This window comes from Cygnus atratus, chromosome 1, assembly GCF_013377495.2.
Source record: "Cygnus atratus isolate AKBS03 ecotype Queensland, Australia chromosome 1, CAtr_DNAZoo_HiC_assembly, whole genome shotgun sequence".
NCBI classification, from domain to species: Eukaryota; Metazoa; Chordata; class Aves; order Anseriformes; family Anatidae; genus Cygnus; species Cygnus atratus.
Genome location: NC_066362.1, coordinates 89,284,305 through 89,305,395, shown reverse-complemented (window position 1 = coordinate 89,305,395; position 21,091 = coordinate 89,284,305). Strand labels below are relative to the sequence as shown.

Below are 21,091 nucleotides of genomic sequence, written 5' to 3'. Positions count from 1 at the left end.
TCTGAAGATGTGTCAAAACAAATTTCATCATTGCCAGAACTGAAAAATGTCTGAGGAAGGTAATGCTTACATTTAGCCTATGTAATTTCTTTACCTGAATTAATGTCTGCATATCTTGATTAAAGTATGATTAATTTGTCTGATTATGTAGTTGAAGCAGAAAGGCTTAGCAAAGATCTGAAGTTTTTCAATCAACTGAGATCAAATTATTGATTTATGTAGCTAGTTTTAACATGGAGTCTAGAATCTATAAAACTATTTCACTGTTTACAGATTTAAGGAAGCTGAAGTGAGACATCTTTTTCTAGAGAAAGTAATTAAGATCAGGCATGCTGAAACAAATATTATTTCATTAATAAAACTTTTACGTTAACTATTGGACAAGTAGTTGATTGGATTGAATCAACCTTTGGAAATCTCATTATGACATAAAATTATAACATGATTTATTTGCAAAACCTAGTTATTCCGTGGCATTTTTCATTGAATTGTTCAAAAAAAAAAAAAAAAGGTGGCCATTACTATCCCCATGAGACAGACAAAGTTCAACCAAAACAGGTACATAGCTTTTCTGAGCCCACTGACAAATGTTAGAATGTAATCCAATTTTGCTGATTCCTTCCCAAATGCTGCATCTCCCGAGTTCTTGCTTGTTAGGAAATTTGTGAATGTAACCTATTAGTTACACGGTTAGTGCTTTCAGTCTCAGGGGTTCAGTCTTTTAAGAAATGCACTGTAAATACTGGTATTAGACTTGCTTTTCATCTTCTGTTGTAATAAGATACATGTTAACCTTATTCATGCCCAGTTGATTTTCAAGTTTTGCATCAGCCATGTTGAAACAAGATGTCTGCCCTTATGTTCTGGTAAAGCAGGCATCAACAGTGAAATGCCTAACCAGAAGAGACTAAAGTACTGTTTGGTATCTGTTTATCAAGAAAAGAATTTTAATATCTTTTAGTATTTTAATCTTCAGAATATAAAACTTGTTGATCTTTTAAAGAGTTTAGAGCAGTTATGTCTATGTACGTAGAATAGCACTTGGGTTTTTTACAGATGTTGAGCCATACTGATTATATACTCTACAAGAGAAATATGGATGATGTTTAATAGGTAATGTAAGCCAGGACAAAGCTTGTGGAGCAATTAGGTATGAGTGTACCACTGTTCAAGTTTTGGAATAAGTAGGAGTCAAGTTAAGTTAATCTACAACGTGTTTTCCCCAGAGCAGATTATGTACTCAGCACAGTATAAATCATGTTGCCTTGTTTGGAACTGAAGACCTTACAGTTCCAGCAGCAGCCACTACTAGCAAAGATAAAATAACCAAAGTAGATTAGAAAGCTGTAAATAGCAGGTATTTGTTATTGCTTCGTGTGAAGCAGCCTGTATGAATTACGTCTTAGAGCCAAAACCATTAGCTCTCATATGATTTCAGAGGAAGATGGACTTTAAGCAGATCTGTCACAAAACTCTACAGTTTTCTAGATTCAGATGATCTGAATTACTTTTCTGAGTTGAAAGCCTGCTGATAGATAAACTGCTTACAAAAAAAAAAGTTGTACTTGGTCTTGTTAGAAATATTTGTGTACAAGGTTACTGGTCAGAAATAAGTCCATAATTACGTGATCGAAGACTTTCTAGTATCAAAAAGTGATCTCTCCCCAGGAAGACAGAATTTTGATGGAACAGTCATAGCAGAATGGCTTGCCTTTTCTGTCAGGCAGTCTTTAGATGATGATTTGGCTGTTTTCAAGTGATTTCTGTTCAGTAAGTCAAGGAATTCCTTTGCACACGTTCAGTCAGTCTTTGGCCTTTAGGTAGTTTTAGTGATTTGGGTAACAGTGTTCAGCATGTACATTTTGGTAAAGTATGTAATCAGTGCTCAAGGAAGTAACTATCAAACTGAGTCTATCTCAAATATTGTCTGTAGTGTGGTCATAGAGTCCAATCAGCAGTTTAGGAATGCCTTACCTAACAATTCATAATAATTATTAAAGTCAGAAACGTGCCTGAGAAGAAGGCTTCGTGTCTATGTGGAGGAATAGACCTAAAATATTTCACATCAGTGTCTAGTTTAGTTGAATGGTGATTAAACTGATGTAATGGCTTGCTCTTCACCTGTGGAGCTGCTCCTTCTTTCAGTTTGCTCCATTCCTTTTTCATCTCTTTTCTTGTGCCAGCCCTCACACTTGTATGAGCAAATTGCATGCCACTTAAACCACTAATCTATCATAAAAGTAATTTTGAGTTTTCCCTGGGATTAGTGTTGAGATGGCTTGTCTAAAATGGTATGAGACAAAGCAGAGGAAAGATGAGCAGCATCTGGTATTCAGTTTAATGTTAGTAAGCAGTGAGTTTAAGTTGCATTACTAAACAGCATCCTTAGCAGAAGTGATCTTTTCTTTCTTTTTGTACTTTAAGTTGTGACTTTTACTGAATTTTTATGAATGGTTTGGTCCACAAAGACTCCAACTTTTTTAAAACTTCTCTGGAAAGTTTGCAAAGAGACTTCAAGAAGATAGATTACCAGCCCGGTAAAGGCAGAGGTAAACAGTTTGTATCCTTAGCAAGCCGATAGGCCTAATTTTGTGGGTAGAATTTGTTTTGCAGTGTTAACCCTATTTAAGCTTGATCTTTCTTTCAAATTCAGTTTTTTGGGAATGTGAATGAAAGAAAACAATTGAGATTTCATGTCTGGCTCAATTAGCATTTAAAATGTCAAGCAGAACATGAAGGTGTCCTAAATTTAAAAGTGAAGTTGGTGTTCTGTCATAGTCAGTTCTGTCACTTCTCTTCATGCAGGCATTGACCACACTAGGACAAGCTTAATTTCAAAAAGTGTGTAAGATTTATATCTGGCACAGACTAGGGACTCCTGAGTATAAGCCAAGTGTATTGTCAGTAACTGTTTGCTTTTCCTGAAGGAGGAGGCTGGTGGAAGGGAAACAAGTGTCTTCCTTCAGAAGATGAAAGTTAGTTGGTCTCCGTTTTCCATTGTGATGTTATAATGGGATTTTTGCCTGGTCTTAACCTCATTGATTCCTGTGTAAAATCTTTGATGTGGTGGCCAATAACTAAAGGTTAGACCTGTTTGCCTGTAGAAGTCTCTGAATTTAAGAGCATAGAACTTTTTACAGGCTGTAGATCTCAATCAGCAATATTTTATAGACTAAACGCACTGCCTGTGTATAAGCTCTGCTGCAGGAGTCTGGCAATCTATTCTTACATTTCCTTGTCAGTTAGAAATGTTGCTTGAGTGATACAGATGTATAAATAGCAGTAGAGCCTGTTACTTTCATATAACTGCTGTTGGCTAGAAAATTCGATGATGACAGCAGTCAAAAATTAAAATTGTGTTGTAGTATGTATAACTGGAGAACAATACTTCTTGTCAGTGGACCATACTGGAGACTAGATTTTTACAACTCTCCTATTTTCCACATCTAGTACGTCTTTTCCAGAAGGATTCCTCATTCTTAGAGTAAAAGTAACTTAATCCCAAAACAGATTTGGAGTGTGTCCAGAGCTTGCTTTTCAGCCTGACGTTTACTGCCGGTGGTGTAAAGAGCTGCATGGTGTAGCATGTACATTTTATGTGGTTCTCTGATACTAAACTGAATACATTAATATTTTGTTGCATATTTAATTGTCTCAGTGATAGAAGATACCCTGAATGCTTTAACAAAGTGATTAAGTTGCATTTTCCATTGTGCACATTGTGTATGGTTGTTTTGTTAATTAGATTGGTTTTAAGCCCTAAAATATGGGTTTAGTTGCAGAATATGCACCTCATGGCTCTTTGTAGTACAACGTGCTTAGTGATAGAGTTGTTTGAAACTCAACTTAATCAAAATATTTTGTTCTGTACTTATAGGGACCTGATCTTCATTTGGAGTAAACTACAGCTTAAATCTAACCCCTCAAAACAAGTATTTGTCGACCAGTGCTACCAGCTTTTAAGAATTGCTACAAATGTTAGAGTAATTTTTCCTTTCATGAAAGTCATTAAGGATGAAGTAAGTTTTTTTTTTTTACCCCTTCCCTTCAATCTTTTTGTTACTGATAAAAATGAAGAGAAATGATGGTTTTGTTGTGTAATGGCCGCTTCTTGTAGAAAGTAAAGAGGGGGCAGAGAAGGACATAAAATTAAAAGCTTTGTCAGGTTCTAGAATGTGTGTTGATATTATGGTTGTCCTTGATCTGTAGTGCATTTTTGAGACTTTTTGACTGAAATCTGTTGAGTAAATTTTTCCTTCTATCTGCAGAAAATTTGAGCAATGTCATCCTGCAGGGAAACAAGTGGGGAAACTGCTAAGAAATGAGTAAATGCGAAAGATTTCTCGTCAGTTTGTTTTAAGCCAGACTCCTTACGGAACTAGGAATTTTTTAATACCCATATTTTCTGTCTGCCTCTCACTCTTTTTAAGTTCTGAATCTTTCCACCAGTTCTAACCAGATGTGAAAAAGTGCTTAACGTAACATGAAGGAAGAGCTAGTCTAAGGCGACATAATTTTGCTTCAGACCAATGTGCTATATTTCAACGTATGTGTTAGTCTTACTTCATGAGCAACTGCAGAAAATGTAAAATGTGATCCTTTGCATTCAGGAGTGCTAGCTGATTGCAAGCAAATGTTGTTTTTTATCATTGGCCTGGTTGAACAGAGCTTTTCCATATTCTGCACCCTAAATATTTGGGTAAACAAATTAGAGATTATTTCGTTAAGGGTGCTGTTTTGCAGTTCAAGGTTCTGTTGTTCAAGGTTTTAATCTCAGTATATATTCTAAAATGCTCTTGGTAACATGAATAACTTGATGTAGTAGCTTTAGGAAGAGTTGCATCTCATTTGTATTTGCATCTCAGTGATAGAATTCTATTTAATAACCCACTATAACACACATTTAAATGTAGGTAGATTCTAATTATTCATACACTTCCCTGAAACTTTTCTTTCTTTAATCTGCCATATGCTGGGCAGCATGTTTCTGAACATCCCTCCCAAATGTAAGTTCAAGAGAGGCCCCCAACCTTAAGTGTGGAAAGGGAAATATAGCTCGTTGATTCTGAAAAGTCAGGCTTGTTAGAATGCTTGGCCATGGGTTGTTATGGTTTTCTTGGTGGTCATTGTTGAAAATCAAGGGCAATATTTTACAGCTTGTATTTTTCTCCAATGCAAGTTAAATTAAAGCAGGTACAAAATGGAGAGTAACTGTAGAATTGTAGTGTGAAACAGCCTAGTTAATGTGCAGATAAGAAGATACTGTCATTCATTGTTTAAGCATTGTTTTAAAATGCACATGACTTCAAATAATGTTTACAAGTAGCATGCTTTCTGAACTCCTAAGTATTTTGCAAGTAGACAAATACAAATACATGGGATATTGATGTTTGGGCACTGTTTATACTAGTTTGTCAGCCTCCCCTCCTACCTTCAGATTTTTTTTGACTTTCAAGCTGTAGATTTCTATAATCCCATAAGTAAAATAACTTTATACAGTACTGTATACTGTAATTTCCTTTCTGCAGGTCGGTGAGGATGGTCTTCAGATATGCGTTGAGATATGTGGATGTGCCCTGCAGTTGGACCTCCGTGAAGATCCCAGTATGAAAAGTCTTATTTACAAAGCAATTGCTCACTTTCTGCCAAATGACTTGGAGATCCTCAGAATCTGTGCGCTTTCAATCTTTTTTCTTGAACGCACCTTGGAATCTTACTACACTGTTGAACATTTATATAAATGTGCGGATGAAGAATACAATGAATGCACTAGTTCTGTTCAAAACCGTGTGCGTTTTGAATTGCTTCCAATTTTGAAAAAAGGTCTGTTTTTTGATCCTGAGTTTTGGAATTTCTTGATGATCAAGCAGAATTGTTTAGCATTACTGGGGGATAAAGCCTTTGTTGGCGTAAGTGAAAGTACACTGGAAAACTCTACTGCAAATGTAGAGAAGCTAACAGAGTACAAGGCTCTGAGTGAGGAGCATGTCTGTCCAGCAGATGTAAGCAATGGGGAGCTTGACTCTGAAGACCTGTCTGAAGCCCAGTCCAAAGGTAATGCCAAAAAGAACCATGAAGCTCCAGAGGCATCTAAAATGTTGGATAATACTGTACCAAGCCACCGCTGTGTGATATGCAACAAGGAATTCCTTGGTGATCACATTGTGAGACATGCACAAGCTCACCAAAAAAAGGGCAGTTTTTCCTGTGTACTTTGCACCAGAAAGTTCAGGCAAAAGGGACTTATGCTGAAGCACTTAAAGAATCATGTCAGAAAGATAGAAAGGCAACATCTTGCTGCAGTTCTTGAGGCTGATCAGCAGGCCCCTGTTTTAAATGAACTAGAATGTTCTGATGTTTCTCTCTCTCTTGAAAATGGGAATTCTGGTGTTTCTAAAGAAGAGGAACCAGAGATTGCAATAGCTCCAAGTGCAGTTGCAGAAGAGGAGAATGTTGAACAGGTATTTGATGCAGTAGAAAACCATCTAAGTGACCAGGATGATGTTACCGAAAACAGTAGTTGCGACAGCTGTTTTAATAATATTCCTGATGCTTTAAGTACAGAAAGTTTGCCTGAAGATGATGAGAGCTCCAGTAAAGAGTCACCTATTCTACATAAAGTGAATGGAGCTTTTTGTTCTCAAAAAGACATTGATGCTATGGATCAGGAAGGAAGCTTTAAGTGCCCTGCTAATGGTTGTGCTAGAGTGTTTAAAAAGATAAGATTCCTCAATAAACACGCAAGAAAAGCTCATCCAACTGATTTGAAGGTGCAGCAACACATAATGAAATGGAATAAAGGAAAATGTCGGTTCTGTCAGAGAAAATTTGCTGATTCCCAACATTTTATAGACCACCTGAAGAGACACGTGTATCCAAATGTTTACTTTTGTTTACACTTTAATTGTAATCAGAGATTTAAGCTGTCAACTGAGCTTGCAGAGCATACAAAAAGTCATAATGTTTTTAAAGCTCAGTGTAATTTTGCAGAGTGCTGTGAGCTATTTGAGGAGCTCCCTTTGCTGTATGAACATGAGGCTCAACATTATTTAAATAAAACTCCAGAATGCTCAGAAGACGCAAGTGAAAAAGATTCTTCAGATGACCCTTCAGAACTTTGTAGTTATCAAGATGATGACGAATCCATTAATGAAAAAGAAACCGTAGATTTACCAATTCCAACTTGGAAGGCAAGGAAGGATTCTACAGAACCAAAGACATACATTCAAAGTGTAGAGAAAAAAGCAAACAATGTAATCCAGAATGGAAATGAAAGTTCATCTGAGGGGAGTGCTACAGTTCCGATAGACCAAAAGACACCTGTGTTACAGCCAAATCCTGAGAACTGTAATGCTGTCAGTGACCAACTAGTCAATGGGCACAGCGACCCGGATCAGACATCATCAAAGTCATCAGAAACACCTTTGGACAGAGTGGCAGATGAAACAAGGACAGAGAATGGGTCGGTGTTACCTGTTTTACAGAACTGTCACGATATACCACAGAATAATGCTGCTGCCTCACAGTTACCTTCTAAACCAAATCAGACAGAGAATACTTCATATGGTGTCATCTTAACAAAACCATATGTTAGACCCTTGCCTCCAAGTTACCTTGATGAACGATACATTAGTATGCCAAAACGTAGAAAAATGTTGACTGATAAAGTAGATGCTCACTCTGAACAAGACAAATTTTGTAGCAAATCAACAGAAAGATTTAGATGTGGCAACTGCTTGACCATCTACTGTAATTCAGAAGCACTTGAGGCTCACCTTGCACAAAAGAAGTGTCAGACGCTCTTTGGATTCGATTCAGATGATGAAAGTAAGTCTTATAGTCCTTCTGGGTGGGTGGGTGGGTGGGTTGGTTGGTTGGTTTGGAGGCAAATACTGACCGGATAGTGGTCCTTGAAAACAGGCAAACTGGTAGGCCAGATAGGAGACACACAACTTCTGAGCAATTGCAGTATGCTAGAATTTAAAGAGGGGAAGGTCACTGAAGTCAATAGGGACCTGAACATTGGAACACAATATTGCACTAACTTGGAAGTTCAAATTAGACATGCTGTTTAGAATAAGCAAGAGGTGGTGAAAATTGGTGGGCAGCTCTAAGGGAAAGAATTCTTATAAAACAGAGAAGAGTATTTCAGCCTGTCTGTCTTTGTGTGTTAGAAACTACACGTTGGAACATGTGAGCAATGTTCCAAAAGGAAGAATGATTTACATTGGGAACAAAATGAAGACTAACCTATGCATTTTATTTCACAGGTGCCTGATTCAACATTGTGGGAAAATGTATCAAACAAGGAGTGGTGTCAGAACACTACACGAAGAAGCAGCAGTTTGTTTCCCAGTTGGCCTTAAATCATAAAGCAGTCTCAAATTACTAAAGAAAAACATGACCTTGATAAAGACAAAGCACATTTTCTAGACAGAACTCACAGAGGAATAATAGGAGCTCTGCAGTTTTTGAGTCCAGAAAGGTTGCTACGAAATCCCCAAAGTACCAGTTATCCAAAAAGCCACATCCATTTCAAATGCATAATTGGAGCTTTGCGGCACAGTCTTTCTAGCACAAAGGTATAAAGAAAACAATGCATACAGCTGAGCAGGCAGAGAAAACAGAGGTAGTAATTGCCTTATGGAAATAAAAACAGCTGGTTCTTCAAGCTGCTGTAGTTAAAAAATAAAAAAATGTATGATTAAAGGCTGTCCATCCACACAGCTTGGAAGGAGTCTTTCAAGAAGGTGTCACTTCATGATGAAACAGATAAATGTGTACAGGAACCAAACAGTGTTTTTTCAGAGGAAAAATGTAGAAAGAAATCTAAGATGGATGGAAAGCTCTCATATCAAAACTGACAACAATAAATAACAAAAAAAATCTTGAAGTGCAGAGCATGCAAAGAAAAAGTGCATTGATGTGATATTAAGTAAGTTCTGCACAGTGGAAATCAGATGCATGCAAGAGAAGCCCTTTTCAGGGCTATGGTTACAGTACACGTTGAATGTCCCGTAAAACATCTGTTTTAGGTGCAGGAAGACTAATACAAGCAGTACATGCAGAAGTTGTGTGGATATTACCAGAAGCAGACTGAAAAATCAATGCAGAATGTGCAGGGGGTAGACATGCACTACAGGGCAGAGTTAAACTGATTTTATACAAATACAGAGGTCCTTTCAGCTGTTGGTATGATTGAAAAGAACTTCAGAAGGCTTCTTTTATAATAAAGGGGAAATAATGAAGACAGACAAAACCAGAGCATGCATGTCAAGTTAGAAAAGATCTGGAAGAGCCTGTTTCCACACGTGGTATTACGTAGTGGTGACTGGTCACAGCTCAGTACTGTAACAAATTATTTACTGTCTCAAGGGAGGGAGAAAACGTATCAACTCAGCCTTAAGACATAGTACAACCCTATCTAGCAGCATCTCTTGAAAAGATAAGCTTTCCCAGAAGTTAGTGAAGGACTTACTTCAATGTTAAGCACTTTATCCAGCAACTGACTGTTCATAAAAATAATCGGAAGGATGTTGTGAAGATAAGAAATTTGAGTCTCTCTTCTATACATCATCATTGAAAGACAGGATATTTGGAAACCAAAAAGATGCTGTTGTAGTTCTTGATTTTTCATGCCCCAAACAGAGTTGTGGCAAACATGCACCCTGTTTAATTACTGTGCTAATTTATCCTCTAATAACTATCTTATTCTGCCTTGCCACCATAAAAAGTTTTTTGAGATCCTGTTTTGTGTCATTAGGTGAAAATTTTCATGTGATTGTAGCCACAAAGTAATGATGAAAAATGGTGTGTATGGATGGAGTCATCACAGAAATGTAGGACAGCGAAGACCAATTGTTCCTGCTCAGCTGGTTTGCTTACTGACTAGTTCATCTCAATGTATGGATGGTGTAGTAGGATGATCAACTTGCTTAAATCAACAGATACACAAAAATTCAAAATAAAAAAGTAAAAAATCAAGGCATAAATAGAAGATCTGTTCATTGTAGCAGTGGCTCACACTTGTAAACCTAAGGGTTTCATTGTAAAATAGGCTGTTAAATAGTTCTGGAACTTAATAGTTCAGTAATGCCTCTGCTAATAATTCTCTGTGAAATTACAGATATTTGCATTAATTCTGCTTCCTTTTCCTCTCCTGAGGTAAAAATGCAAATTCAAAATCATGCTTTTTCTAAATTCTAGAAATTTTTTGCCTTAATTTTGAGTTGGATTAACATAAAAGGTTATAAAATTATGATCACAGGTATGTGTACATTACATTAATACCAATGGCTGGCCCACTTTGAGAGATCTTTATGACATTTGAGGCACCAAAGAATTTTTTTTGCAGTTGCAGAAGTGATTTAAATGCATCATTCATATATATTGCATACACGCTATATATAAATATTTACATATATAAATACATTAAAAATTTTTCAACATAAGGGGGACTGTCTTAGCCAAATGCACTTTTGACGTTTTTCTTGCTTCAAATTACCATGTAGTTTTTAAGGACCCAATTACCATCTCGAATGTTCCTGGGTTCCCCCTTTCTTTGTTTAACATTGCTAATCAGTTAAATTTGCTTAGGTATATTTGGAAAAAAAAAAAAAAGACAATTATAAAGTATTATGGCTTTAAAAATCCGAGAAATCATTGAGTAAGATATGACAAATGTTTGTGTAAAGTCTTTTAAGTGTACCTTTAATCTTTGGTGCTTTTTACCTTTTCCTGGAGCTCCATGTATTTGAAGATGCTTTAAAAACATGATTAAGACTTGTGTTTTTTTCTTTTGGTTTAAAGTGTGTAGATAAATGCATCTATGTATGTGCATAAACTGTGACCATAATTTTTTTGTACCTGTATTAAACTCATTTTTGTTCAAAAATGCTTTTCTTGGACACCACCATTTGTTTATACCACGTGTTCTGAATACACACTTGAGAGATCTGGAAGACTGAGTTCTAATGTAGGTGAATATTAGATCACCTAACACCTATCAAAAGTACTTTAAATTGACTTGAAGTAGCAAGGGGGTTGTAACGGTTTTGTTTTCAGTAATGATTTTACTTCAAAACAAAAGACACTGTATTTTCTTTAAACTGTTCTCGAATACCTGTTGGTATTCTCAGATAGGTGCGGTATAAAGCAACTTTAATTAGGAGCAGAAAGATAATTTAAATGTGTGTGGGATAATTCTACATGCTTTTTTAGGATTCCTTAGGATGTTGAGTATCCTATTACTAAGCCTGCAACTTTTAGGGCTGAAAAAAGGTTTCAAGTCCAGAATTGAAAGGTTTTGTCCCAGCCATTAATCATTGTGATATAATGGGAAATAATTCATCGGGATATATCACTTTGATTCAGTAAACACTGAAGTACATGTGTAATGTAAGCATGCAAATTTCTTAAAGTCACCTGAAGTTACATATGAAACATATGAACATGGGAGCTTTGCTGGATCAAAGTTTGTGCATTTCATTGCTGATAATTATATTTTAATAATGTTCCTTCAGGTGACTTTAACTCGGATTTAAAGATTTAAACTTTCCTTTTAAGATCGTCTATTCTAACCTGATTACAGTTCACTGCAGAGATCATGCCAGTTCCAATTTTCAAGGAGTTGCTGCTTGGTAGACACCTTTCATGGAAAAAATAAAAATTGAAAGTGGTCATATCTGTGTGGGAAAGGTCACTGGTACTTTGGTTATTTAGCCATATTCATTGAAACTATATAAATTGTATAGTTTGGATAATTTATAACATTAAACTTTGTGATTTTTAATATCACATTGGAGGTTCAGCTGTACTCATTTCTTTTGTTGTTTAACACCAGTGGTATGGACAAAAGACTCAAAGAGGGTGGTAGTGTTACTATTTTCTTAATTTATTTGGTACTGTATAACACCTTTCTGATTAAATGCAGCATATGCATTTTGGGACTCTGTTAATTTGTAAAAGCTGTTACAGGTTCAGCAAGAAAGGAAATTTGTGCTTCCTTGTTGAATGTTAAATTATTTTACTTTGCATTTTATATAAGAGTACAAATTAAAACTGAGCCATCAAACTGCAATAAATCAACAGTAGTGTTTCATTTTAAAAACTTTTTTGTACTGTACATAGGTTTGTTCAATAAAACATTGTCTTTGTTGTTGATAGAAATTGATCTTGTCCTTTGGGGAATCACTCTGAAAATACTGCTGCAATGTTTTTAAGTTATTGTGTAATGTGTGTGTAATTGCTTATCACCTGTTTGAAGCTGCCAGCTCTTGATGTTCCAGGTGTGCAGGTATTCAGATTTTAATAGACTAGGTCTATTCAAGAATATCAAAGATGACCAAGGAAATTAAAACAGACTACTGGTTCTGGGAAGATGGGGATCTCTTAAGTCACTATTTATTTAAATAAGTCTTCAAGAAGTCACAGTATTACGAGTTCTTTAAAACCGCTAATTGCTGAAGAGGGAAGCATGTCTGTGTGAGAGGGAGAGGATTAGCTGTTTCTGGTCATCAGTCTGAACGGCATGCTACTGCAGAAAAAGCTTCAACCAGTGGTTGAACCATATTAGACGCTAGGCAACCCACTTCTTGGGTTTGACTGGGCCTGATCACCTTCAAAAAGGTTTGTTTATTTAGTCAACTAAATACATGGGGAACAGGAATTAACTATCTCATATAAGTAATTTACAGGTATCATGTATTGTCTGCCTGATGCACCCTGGCAGGGAATCAATCAGAATGCATGGGCAAATGGGAGCTTGTTGAGTAATTGGCTTAGGATCTCTGGGAAGGAGGACTGGTTTTTGAAGTTTCTGACCTGGTGGGAGGGGGCTCACCCACTTAGCGTGCGTTAATGTCCATGTAGAGAATAGTGTAAGGTTGGCGCGACAGATGGAAGTAGTAAAGCTCGGAAGGAATATATTAGAGCTTGCAAAGGAAATCTGTATGTGGTGTTTGAAGAAATCTGCGGACCAGTGTTCATTTTATTGTAGTGTCAAGGGGACAACATCATCCCTTGGTGGACAGTGGCCTCAGAATGCTGAAGGGGTTAACCCCTCAGCTATTGTGCCAGTGCAAAGATATCTCTGCTTTGAGTTGTCTGTTTTCCTCCATCATAAAACGGTTAAAATCCTTCAGTGGCTCCGTGCTACATACACCAAATGCCTCTCGAGAGGGCTGCTTGGTGCGAATATACAGAGTTGAGCCTCAGCTGCTGCTGTTCGTGAGCTTGTTTGCTTCTGGTAACGCTGCTGCTAATGGGGTTGGTAACTTCTGGTGCGATGCATGCCTTTCTGTTGCTGTGTTGTCTCTTCCATTGAATGCTGTAGTCCAGAGATATAGGCAGCCTAATCGCTTTTTCTTCAGCTTCAGAAAAGTTCAGAACTGTCCTCTGGAAATGCTGGCTTGTTTATTATTCACTGTCCTGTAAATTCTTCGTGGGTTTTGATCTCAGGTTATGACTGTCCTCTGCAAAACGGTGACTTCTGTGTAACCTTGACTGCAAACTTGCTTTAATTTTCTATGTTGTCTAATTTTGACAAGGTCCTTGCCAAAAAAAAAAAATAAAAAATGCAAAGTTTGGCATAAGGGCGAGGGTTCTCAAATCTGCAGTACTATGGCACGTGCACATTGCAGGTGAAATGTTTACCAAAATGGGGACGTATATACCATGTATGTATAAGGTACTTGGGAAATTCATTGACGCGTGTGGTAGTGTACAAGCAGTCAGTGTTAATGGATTTTGTTTTAATTCCTTTGGCGCGCTAATATTTCGGGCAGGAGTAAGTTAATGGGCTCAGCTCCTTCCTCAGCGGAAGGCTCACGGTGCTGCCGGGCGGAACTCAAGTGCCAGCCGTTGTTTCCACCCGGCGCCTGGGGGCCAACTGCCGGGGCGGCGCTGGGGGACGGCGTGGGGCGCCGTACCGGAAGCGGCGGTCGCTAGGGCCCGCCGTCGCTAAGGGCCCGAGCCTGGGCGGCGGCGGCGGCTGGGCCTGGTGGGGGCCGGGCCGGGCCGGGCCTGGCCATGGCCTCGGCGGGGCTGAGCGAGCGGGAGCAGGCCGGGTGCCGCCAGCTGCTCGAGCTGCTCGGCACCGAGGAGCTGTTGGCGCTGACGGACACCATCACCAACCGCCTGGTCCACCCGGAGAACCGTCAAGGTGCCCGCAGCCCCTGCCCGGGCCGGCGGCGGTGTGGGGGTGTGTGGGGTGGGGGTGGGGGTGTGTGGGGGGGGAGCTGGGCGCCGGCGGGTTGCGGCCCTCCGTGCCCCTCCGGCCGGCCGCTTCGGGCCTGGCCCTGCCTGGTTTCTCCTCCGGTGGGAGGAGGTCCGCAGGGGCAGCGCCGGGGCTGGCTGCGGCCGTGCTCTGTTTGCGCCTCGGAGCCTGATGGTCAGATCTAATTCTTGAAACTGAAATCTGTATGTGCGTTACTTGAAGGCTGCTCAGCGCGGTGCCCTGTAACATGCTCATCCAAAAACCTTGAATGCGTTTCTTTTGCAGTATAACTCAAACCAGTAAGATTTGCCAAATGTGTTTCTTCAAAAGTTCATATGCCTGTAGTTTTTTTCCTCACGTTTTATCTACTTTTGTAGTGCTTATAGGGTGAAATAAAAGACAAAATAATTTTGTACTTCAGCTTGTAGCCTTTTCACATTTATGCAGTTTTAATATATGTGATGTTAATTGTCTCACCTCAGTTTAGGTGAGAACTGGCTGCCACAACTACCTTAAAACTGAATGTCAGCTTGTCTTCCTAATTTTGCTACGGAATCTCACAGCTGGACATTTCTGAAAGTTACATTTCAGTGCACCATCGTTGTATTATTAAGTGTGACGTTTCTTATGAACCTGGGATTACAAATATGATTAGTACAGAGGTAGAACAGATTTGATTCCATTTCCATCATCCTTCAGGAGCGCAGAGGGAACCTCCTTCTCACAAACAATTATGCATTGTCTAAAAAACTGTGCACTTCTTGTGCTAGAATTGTTGTTCAGCATGTGAGAAATCAGAGGTTACCTCTCCGCATTTCTTTTAATTTTCTGTTCCCGGAAAACATCTGAATACCGGCACATTCTTCAAAATAGCAATGTTTTCTGTCCGGATCACATAAACTACCCATTTGATGCAGAAACTAAGATTCAAATTCCATACTCAGAAGAACAATAACAGATTTGTCTGGTTCTTCTTCCTCTGTGTAATCTTGCCTTCAAGAAGACAGGTAGATGGCTTATTAAAAAATATTCCAGAGCTCTTCAAATGGAGAAAGAAATTAAACTTAGCTTCTGCTAGTGAAGGTGCTGTATGGCAGCTGGAAACCCTAAATAGTTTCATGTTACAGTCAAATCAACTTATTTTGAAGTGAAGGCTAGTTGTGTCTCTGGAATTATGAGTGAAATGCATTGTGTACAAGAATCCTTATACTTCTAGAGGCACTTGGAGTTTCTAAAGAGCTTGAAAATCTCAACCTACTTGAAGAATATTCATAAATTCATTTGGAAGAAAAAGGTGCATCCTTTTCATCAAACTCATATAATACATGGTTCCAAACAGTTCTTGATTCTGGTAATAGGGATTATAAGGTAGCTAGCTCTTCCGTAAAAACACCACTGGTTCTTAAACATGTTTGGAAGGCTTCAGGTCTATACTGTGTCTAATGTGACTTTCATCTAGTTATTTCAGATTTCAGTTTACGAATCTATGTGTAACCATTTGCATTTCACTTCGGGTTGTGTTTTGTTAGGAGGTGCTGGTCAGGAGCATAAGAAATAGCAGAGGTTTGCAGTTTGTTGGTGAGAGAAGTAACTGTTAACTTCCTTTTCTTCACTTGCAGAAGCCATTAGTGCCATTTTGGTTTACAGCCAAAACGTAGAAGAACTTCTGAAACGAAGAAAAGTCTATCGAGAAACAATTTTTAAATATTTGGCAGTACAAGGAATCGCAGTGCCTCCTTCCTCTGAGAAACATCAACTCATTGCTTATGTAAAGCAGTACTGGGACGGGAAGCTCCTGTCGAATGACTCGGAGTCAGGGGAGAGAAAAACACACGCAGAGGTGAGTGCTACTTTCTGAAAGACCCGTGGATGCTTAGCTTGGCTTTCGCAGGATAACTACTGTAAATGTTGTGATCTATGTCCAGAAGGAGACTTTTCATGTGTTTAAAAAGATACCGAATCTCTTTTCCTGTTTTTTATTTTTGTTTAATTACACCATTTATAGGTGTCTGGGCAAGTGCGTCGCTTGCAGAGCATAGTCTTCTGCTCTGTCTTGCAAAGCATATTAATGCATTTGAACTCTATGTGAAGTCTTCACACTTTTAATTTTTAAATTGTACTGGATTGGGGTGTATTGACAGATAATTCTGTGGATTTGAGAACAACTGAAAACAATGTAAATGGTAGGGAAGTCCTGCATAGTCCCTTGTCAGTTTTCAATGTGATGGATGTGCTCAGAAATTTTATGATGGGCCAGGGATTTTCAGTCTTCGCCCAGCCACACCAGGTATTGGCAGTACCACCAGCGGGGCGCATCCCGGTGTGGAGCAGAGACACTATCAGGAGTAGATCGCTGGGTGAAAGATCTGGCAGCGGGGTCTAAAATGCCGTGGGGGAGGGAGGGAACAGAGAGAAAACCCCTTTCTTTGGAAGGGCCCTTGGTCCATTTCTGTAGACAGTGCAGTCAAAATAGCTCTGTCTGTAAGCTCTGCTCCTTATGTCTTGCAGTTAATAGGGTGCAGAATAAATTTTTGAGGATTTTCATGTCGTTGAAATGTAAAGTCTGTAGCAGTGCCAGCTCTATGTCATTTTTTACTTGATCGTAGTAACACTTAATGTTGTGAAACTAAGTATGTTTTGGCTATTACAGGTTATTTTGAAGCTCAAAATAATGACATGCAGCAAAATCGCTGTGGTGTAATGAGCTTTGAGCGTTTTATTATTCCTGGATCTTTACCACGAAGTTCTAAATAGCCTTCCTCTTTCAGCTATTGTATGCCAGAGACATAATGGGCAACAGCCCCACCAGCTGGACTGCTGGAGCTCTGTAGCTGCTGATAATTTAATGCAGCTCTTTCTCTCTGAGGGATTAACTGATTTAAATCATGTTTTAGCTGAGAATTGCTTTTAAAACAATAATTTGTGTGCATGTTTGGAAAAAAAATGCTCTTGCAAGAACACTTTCTAATTACTCACCAATGGTGAAGTTTTGTGATTGAAGGTAAGCAAATTAAATTCTCCAAAGTACTTAAAGACAGCTGTTTTTAATTCATTTTAATTTATTAAATTAAATTTAATTTATTAAATTTGTTGTTTATTTAATGTATTAAATTAAATTTAATTTTAATTGTTTAAATTCAGCTGTTTTACTTATCATATACATCTTCCTTTGTTTTCCCTTAGTTCTTGTGACCCTCACTATTTTGAAGACACAGGTAGCAGCAACCTACATAACAGAATTAGGAATTAATTAAAGTTTGCTTTTTAACAACTACAGAATTTCCGTATAGAAGCCTCCCAACTTTTCATACTTAATTCTAGGAATAGGTTTTGATCAAAACAACTGTACATTTAGTTTTTGTTCAAAAACCTTTTCACCTTCCAGTTGTAGAGACACATGACCTCCATTGGAAAGTTTGAGTGATTTTTCGTGAGTAAAAAATGATTCCAGTTGTAAACAAACAAACAAAAAACAGAGGATAAGTGAACTACATACGTGTAGAAATTATAAATAGACCAACACTTGAGCACCTGATTCGTGCCTTTGTTACAATGACACTTCCTTTGGAAAGAAGTGTCTTCTAAACCAAATGTGTTTTTATAACCGACTTAAAAACCTTTCTTAAATATTTAATTGCAAAGCAATTAGTTTCCTGACAGTTTATGCCTAATTTTTGCTGTTCCTCTACATGGGGATGTAGACATAACAAGAAGGACTGCAAGGAGTAGACTTTTTTAATGATTAAAAAATGATTTTTAGTGATTAAAAAATACATGATGCAGTGCATATTTATTGATATAATTCTTGGACTGATTTGCCACCCTCTTTTGTATGGATTTAGTAACATGATCGTTGGTTCCTAACTGATACTTGTTTGTGCTACTTGCTGTGCATTTGGCTTCAAAATTTTACACCCATCACTCTTAGTTGAATTCCGGCCTCTCTGTGTTAGAAATAGGCTGAAGGCTACAAACGTCATCTTTTGGATGATTTCGGCAGTTTTACTGCCATACAGTAAATGCTGAATTCAGGCACGTGATCTGGTGAGAAAGTTCTGGAATGCATTAATCCTTTGAATTTCAGTTCTGCTTGGATTGGTTGCATGTTTTGTTAGCGTGTTGTGCTGTCATGGCTAAAATACCCCATGAATCAGAAGTATTCTGTCAGTTTCAGGTGTTAGGTGGCTGATTCAAAAGGTGATTTCCCTGTAAGTACTTTTTGTTCTTACTGGCTGTATGAAGGTGCAGAGAACGCCACAATTTGCAAGCTTAAAAGGTAGGAAAAAAGAAGAGACTGAAGGCAAGATGAAAGAGGGGAAAAAAAAGTATATTTGCTAATTTGTAGGCACTTTATATTGAATTGCTATCCTTTAATATGAGATTAACTTTTAAGTACGGCTCTGTATCCTTCTTTTTCTGTAACTTCTTTTGGAAATGTGAAGGCCAGTGTACTTTTTACACAGAAAAATTTTCTCTCAGTGTGAGAATTCTGATCTCACAGAAATTGTTTAAAAATACTTCCCCTGCCAAAGGGGGAGAACCAGGATTTCCCTCTTAGATTATAAATTGCAGACCAAGACAAAACTGAAGGACTGTTCTAACTGTATTTCAAAGAACCTACTCTGATTCTCTAGTTGTTAGATAATTATCATCTTAAAAATACAATGAGATTTTACTGCATTGTTTTTCTTCCTTTCCATCTCAGAACGTTTGAAGGAGACATAGAATGTTTAAAAGAAGAATTTAAATGAATTCTAGGCTGTTCTAACTGATGAACTCACATGTTAAGGCTAAATAGTTCTAAGAAAAAAATCTTCTTGATTGCAGAGTCATGAAAAGAGATCCAAGTCACCTCAAGATGATGTTCACTATCTAGGAGAAGAATTCTGCCAATGGTTCTTTGAACTCCTGAATTCTCAACATCCTTTGGGAGTTAAATCTGAAGAAAAATGGGGACCACAGCATTTCTGGGAGGATGCCAAACTGAAGTTCTGTTACAACACGTTAGAAAAAAACATGGAAGAATATGTTGGTGCAGAAATGGTGAGCCTTCGTCTGCTCTCGTTGGTTAAAGAAGAATATCTTCTGTTCAACCCCAATTTGAATGCTGATGGACTGAAATGTGTCATGTCTCGGCATGGGTTAGTACTGGTAGCAGTGGCTGGCACGGTACATAGAGGCAACGTTTGTTTGGGCATCTTTGAACAAATTTTTGGACTCATTAGCTGTCCGATCAGGGGGAATACCTGGAAAATAAAAATTGTGAGCCTTAAAATCGTTGGACAGAATGCTCTGGAGCCTGGAGTGCAAATTGAAAAACCCTCCATAAAATACGAGTCAAACCAACTGCAGGAGCTGTATGATGGGAAAGAACTGGCTGTGTTTGAACCTCATAAATTCTGAGCAGTTCTTCCACAACTGAGGGACTGGGGGGTGAGGGGGAAGCCTACAGCACTTGTGTGTGGTTGAATATTGAAGTGATTGCAGCCATGCGATGTTGTCTCTTTCTTGAGTCAGATTTGCCTGATGACAAACACAGATGAAGAGTCTGAAGTATTTATACGGGTGATGCTCTCAGGCACCTTTGTAACAGCCAACAAACTTTTCAAAATATTATTTGAGATTACTTTAGGTTACTACTCACTAAAGTTAGGAATGAAATTACTTTGGTTATTCTTGCTTACAGAACATGGGTTACATTTGAATATGGGCAGGCTGCGGTGTATAATGAACTGGATGACCTGGAGCTCACGAGTTGTAGGTTGCTTCTCCTCAGGAAACCAGTTTAAACTCCTGAGTTGTAACAGAAAGTCATTGCTTCTGGCTTTTTGAAATTGGGCCTGGTGAACATCTAAAAAGTCTAATGTCTTCTGAAAGTCCCGAGAAAACCGTCTGCTCTTTTGGCAGTTTTTGGAGGGAACTCACAAAATACTGTGAATGGACATTGCTGCCTTTTATGTTCTGAACGTGGTTTCTTCACTAACCAGTAGTAGTAATTTAATGGGACGATGCAGGGAAGTTAGCGTTGTTTAATTCTGTTCTGTTTAGGTTAAAAGCTTTCCTTTCTCTTACTTTACAATTCCAGCTTTGAGATGGTTTTCCAGTATTCCATTTCTAGCACTGACTCTCTTGGATCAAATAGTTGATTCCGTGACTTACAACAACACTGTCTGAACCAAATGCTGTGATAATTATTTTGTATATACATACAACAGAGATTAATATAATAATTGTGATTTTTGTATATTTTCTCAAAATAGGAGCTTTGTATACTCCTGGATACTTTATTACCTTGACTAGAAGTCAATTTGTTAATGGTGGGAATTTACAACAAGAGGTGATATAAATAAATAAATAATCCATATACCACTTCCTAGCATTAATAATTAGCATTGTAGAACTTGACTACTTTTTACAGTTCTCTTTTTTTTTTTATTATTATTATTATAAGTTATTAATGGTGAAACCAGATAAAAAATCCTTCTCTAACATTTTGCTTGGATTGCTTGGGAATTTTGTTTTAATTTTGTAGCTTCACCAGTACAAGTAGTGAAAAGGGAAACGTTCCCTGTAACATGGGAAGAGTTCTTTTGTTTTTCTGACAAACACGTCAAGACAAATGGTAAAATTCTGTGTGGATGAGGAGGGAAACAAGAAAGTTCAGGTCCGTGATATACCAGGAAGTACCCCAAACTGTTTTACAAACAGTCTGATTCTAAAGTTCTCTTTAGCAAACAAACAAACAAAAAAACTACAATGATTTCTAAGCAAAAGTTCAAATACTGTGTGTTGGAATGTGCTTTCTCAATATACAGTTGAGGTATGACTTCGTCAGCTACTAGTTAATAATAAATAAACATCAACCTACATTTAAAA

At 38.0% G+C, this 21,091-nt stretch overlaps 2 protein-coding genes across 3 annotated transcripts in view; both read left to right on the top strand.

The window, feature by feature from the left end:
• Positions 1–8,399, top strand: part of ZNF654 (zinc finger protein 654) — a 32,598-nt gene extending 24,199 nt beyond the window's left edge. For both annotated transcript variants that reach the window (XM_035540356.2, XM_050710495.1), the window contains 3 exons: positions 3,878–4,019; positions 5,529–7,827; positions 8,271–8,399. In XM_035540356.2, coding sequence (XP_035396249.1) covers positions 3,878–4,019; positions 5,529–7,827; positions 8,271–8,278 — 2,449 coding nt within the window. In that variant the 3' untranslated portion in view covers positions 8,279–8,399. The remainder of the gene's footprint in view (positions 1–3,877; positions 4,020–5,528; positions 7,828–8,270) is intronic.
• Positions 8,400–13,933: 5,534 nt separating this feature from the next.
• C1H3orf38 (chromosome 1 C3orf38 homolog) lies at positions 13,934–20,579 on the top strand. The gene is made up of 3 exons (XM_035540358.2): positions 13,934–14,161; positions 15,835–16,055; positions 19,043–20,579. The coding sequence occupies exons 1-3, from the start codon at positions 14,029–14,031 to the stop codon at positions 19,616–19,618; spliced, it is 930 nt and encodes a 309-aa protein (XP_035396251.1). The 5' UTR covers positions 13,934–14,028; the 3' UTR covers positions 19,619–20,579.
• The last annotated feature ends 512 nt before the right edge of the window (positions 20,580–21,091 follow it).